The sequence below is a fragment of the Volvox carteri genome (genome assembly GCF_000143455.1).
Source record: "Volvox carteri f. nagariensis unplaced genomic scaffold VOLCAscaffold_7, whole genome shotgun sequence".
Classification (NCBI taxonomy): domain Eukaryota; kingdom Viridiplantae; phylum Chlorophyta; class Chlorophyceae; order Chlamydomonadales; family Volvocaceae; genus Volvox; species Volvox carteri.
This window is the reverse complement of record NW_003307550.1, coordinates 1,757,655-1,761,778: the sequence shown is the minus strand read 5'-3', so window position 1 is coordinate 1,761,778 and position 4,124 is coordinate 1,757,655. Positions and strand designations below refer to the sequence as shown.

Below are 4,124 nucleotides of genomic sequence, written 5' to 3'. Positions count from 1 at the left end.
TTTTTGGGACGTGGTGGTGGTGCTGCTGCTGCTGCTGCTGCTTCCCTGTTTTTGGCATTGTGGAGGTGCTGTCGGGCATTTCCCGTGTTTCGGCGATTCGTGCTAGGTGGGGGTTATTCGGATGAGCGGTCCCACACCAGGTGCGGTTTTTTGGGATTATCTTTTTGGGATCGTTGGGCGACGCAAATCGAAAGAACATCCCTGCATCCGCTTGCTTGTGTAGTATAGTATGTTTTACGGAGCACACAGAATTATCGGCTCGCGAAGATTGCATATCGGTAGTTTTTGTACTTTAAACGTTGCACGACGTATTTGTACAGCGCAGTCTTTTCCATGTTGTTTCCATGTGGGTTTGAAGCATCTTGAAAATTGGTTGTGGCGTTTTGCGGGGAGCTCCCGTCTCCATGAGGCGGATGCAACGAAGAGAGAGGACGCGAGAGAGGGAGAGAGAGAAAGAGATAAGACGTCGAAATTGAAAGCAGCGACCATTGAAAAAAACGTTGCATTTGAAGTGGATGTTAGGCGGAGGTTCATAACTTCGCGCCTCTTTGCATGGAAGCGATACTCTTTCCTGCCGCCGTCTGCGCCTCCGTTTGCCGCAAATACCTTGTTCGCGCGCACACGGAAATTCCGTGCGCGCGCGCGTTTATGGATTCTTTGGCGAATCGACATGCGGTACTTGTCTATATTGGTGAGGCCGCTTTTCGCCTGTACCACCATCTATTGCTTCGCCTGTACCACCATCTATTGCTCCTTGACTTTCGTTGTTCATTGTTTAGTAGAGTTAGTAACATCAGACGCGCGACATTAGAAAAGTAGTTTTTGTGCGTTTGTTGCAAATGTCTTCGTTTGTTGCAAATGTCTTCGTTTGCTGCGTGTTGTCCTCGGCCTGGGTCAGTTCTCGACCCCAAAAGTCCTCTCATATAGAGGGGGATTCCATTTATAAATTAGAGGTGTGTCGGCGGGTTGTGCGAAGACACCCCGGACGGTACCACGGTCCCACGGTGGTCATCAGCGCAGTTGCCAGGTTGGCAGTTTGCGGTGAGGGGGGGAGAAGCAAGTGCCGTCGCCCGTGCACAGTACTCCTCCAGGATGTCTTCCTTGTGTACAGATGTTTGCTGACGTGGCAGAGCCTATCCTGTCGTCGGTCTGTTTACCATTCATTCACAACAACGCTCCAACAACCGTTTGCTCCCTTGCGCCGATTTCGGCGCTTCAGAGTAGCAGGTGCGCGGCTTTCTCGCTTTACCGCGTTGTACACTGTTACTTGCCGTACGCCTCATTTTGGCGCGCGTTTGTATACTATCCCTCTCTTCTCCGTATTCCTATTTTGCTGTATCTTTTGCTTCTCACACACGTCGTATGCCCTTCGAGGTTATAAAAATGTAAACTTGCGAGGAACAGTTGACTGTAATGGTTGACTTTCGAGGCTGTTATGGAGAGATGAAGTGTTGATAAGTGCGGCTGCTGGCTGCAGCCTTCCGCCATTGCTTTTTTCTGTAATTGAAGGATTGTAAGTTGTCATTCCAATAAATATCGCGTATTCGTGATATTACTTATTACTACTCTGCAAAGATGCTATCCACGGAACACGAGCAATGCGAACGACGGAGAACACTGTACCGCGGGAAACTGCGTTCTAACCGCCGCGAAGATCCACCTACATGCTATGTACCTCGAATAGCAAACAATTTATTCTGAAAATGGTTCAAGTTATTATCGCTAGTTGTCATTAACAAAATTGGATATCACAGGAATAATGAATGAATGAATCAGCATATAAATCAATTTCTTCTGACTTTGCACTCGTGACCTCCTGTGGCACATATCGCATTTTTGGGCGGGGCCCCAGCGCGAAGAGAGTGTGTGTGTGTGTGTGTGTGTGTGTGTGTGTGTGTGTGTGGTGTACATGTGTGTGTGTGTGTGTGTGTGTGTGTGTGTGTGTGTGTGTGTGTGTGTGTGTGTGTGTGTGTGTGTGTGTGTGTGTAACGGACCAAACATAATATCTCGCCCGGCTGAAACGCGTTCTTGGTAATATATTGCATTCTCTATTGCAAGGTATCTCGCCTGTAGCCAACAAAACTTGTATGAGCACAAACAACTTTGGCTGCCTCCATTGACCGAGGTCAAAGTCACATCAACGCCTCTCGGGCTAAATTTCATCTCAAAAGCTGCCGCGTATCTCATAATTGTATCCTGAGATGACGGCGTATGATAACTTAAACACCCAAATTGCGTTACCATTTGCCCGCACGGGCATTCCGACTTGCGGTCTGCCGCACTGTCCACGCGGCATGCACCCGGGATGGATGTACGGCAATACTTGTACTATGGTATACGACAAGGTTATTACCAAGCGACGCTCATTAAATTTTAGCAGACGACACTGCCGTCGTTGTAGCGGCAAATCCCCACCGGATTTCGCATAACTTCCAAGAAGCCTGGTCCCGGCTAAACTCCGACAAACCTGCTGCCCGCACCGCACATCGCACATGTGTGTGTGTGGTTGTTACAGTGGGCTCCAGACTCCCGAAGAGTAGAGCCATCGGGCCACATGTGCAAAATTAATTGCAGGTTTTGGAGTCGGCCTTTTGCTGCATGCAATTTGCGACATTCCGTACATGCCGTACATGTCTTTCGTACAATTACGTGTCCGTACACAAGCAAAGGCGTGTTCAGACGCGAAGCAGCAGCACCAGTAAGCATACACGAGGCGGGTAGAGTAAATAAACTATACTTGCAGAAGAGACCCGTCAGCCCGTGCACCGCCACGACCACCACTACCACCACCATCACGATAACATATCAGAAGAAGAAGAGCAGCAGCAGTCATGTAAGATGGTGTGATGTGTGTGTATGTAAGTGTATGTAAGTGTGTATGTATGTGTGTATTCGTGCGACGCAAAGTGCATATCATAACCATTAGCCGATCGCACCGGTGAATCATTCGCACAGGAAGGCCTGAAAGTGGGAAACGTCTTATCAGATCAAGTTTTATAAATTCATGCACCTACCTACATACATACATACATTCACAAGTACGCGTGAAGGCGTATCTCGCGCGAGGACGCCCCGCCGCAACCTGGATTGTGTGCTCCGTCGCCCACCTCACCACACAGGTAGCCATCATCCGAATGTACGGCAACAGCTTGACTCGTACTGTGCAGCCCTCTGCCCTCTGCTCCCCCTCTTCCTCTCGCCGCCGTTCTGTCCTCCCCCGACAACAACACCACACACCCCATACACCACCATTCCCGAACATTTTCCCCTTCCTTCCCTTTCAACTTGAGGCCGTACCCCCGCCCCCGTGCACCTCAGGAATCCTGGCGTACAGCCACTGCATGAGGGTGGAGAACGCGTCGTCCACGTGACTCGTCGCGTACTGCACTCCAGGGTTGGGTCGCAGCTGACCGCCGTACATCTCCCGGTGTCGGTTGACAACCTCCACCGCATCTCGTTGGGCCATCTTGACACCCAAATAGCGATACCTGATGAGTGTGAGACGGGGGGGAGGGAGGGGGGGGGGCGGCACGTGAGCGTTTGTGTGTGTGTGTGTGTGTACGGCCGGGTTCAGGTTCCAGGAATTCAGGGGTGCGCGCGTTTATGCGGGTTGGCTTATGGCCGTGTTCTTGTGTACGGCAGGGTAGTGCGTGGAACGCGTGTCAAAATGTGTATTGCCTTGTACGACGTGTCACCACTAATCCCCCCGAATGTCTTTAAACGAACACCACTCCCGGGGTGGGAGGCAATAATGCAACCTATGGCGGGGGACGGGGGGTAAGACGAACCACTGGGGGGAGGGAGGTAATCCGCACTCACAATCTCTCACGCACGCACTCACCTGAACCAGACCTTGGCCAGGTTTTCTTGCATCGCCTTCACTCGTCCCGCGGGAATGGCCTGGGGGTTGTGAAGGCGTCCGGCGGGGCAGGGGTTTTACAGGGAAGGGGAGTTAAGAGGGAGAGGGGATATTAGCGGGGGGAGGGGGAGGGGCAGGTTGACGGCCCACAAACGACCCAGTCAGTGACGGAGATGTCCCCCACGGACGCCGCAAACACCCGTGAGGCCAACGCGTCCGCAATTTACCCTATCTGACCCCGAATATCCCCCTCCCCCTCCCCCTG

At 51.7% G+C, this 4,124-nt stretch overlaps 1 protein-coding gene across 1 annotated transcript in view; it reads right to left on the bottom strand.

Annotated features, from left to right (window-relative positions):
* Window positions 1-2,366: 2,366 nt before the first annotated feature.
* Window positions 2,367-4,124, bottom strand: part of elg2 (acetylglucosaminyltransferase) — a gene marked incomplete at both ends in the record, with an annotated part of 14,281 nt that continues 12,523 nt past the window's right edge. Inside the window, 3 exons of the mRNA XM_002947626.1 lie at window positions 2,367-2,470; window positions 3,298-3,488; window positions 3,842-3,900. Of these exons, the coding sequence (XP_002947672.1) occupies window positions 2,367-2,470; window positions 3,298-3,488; window positions 3,842-3,900 (354 nt within the window). The remainder of the gene's footprint in view (window positions 2,471-3,297; window positions 3,489-3,841; window positions 3,901-4,124) is intronic.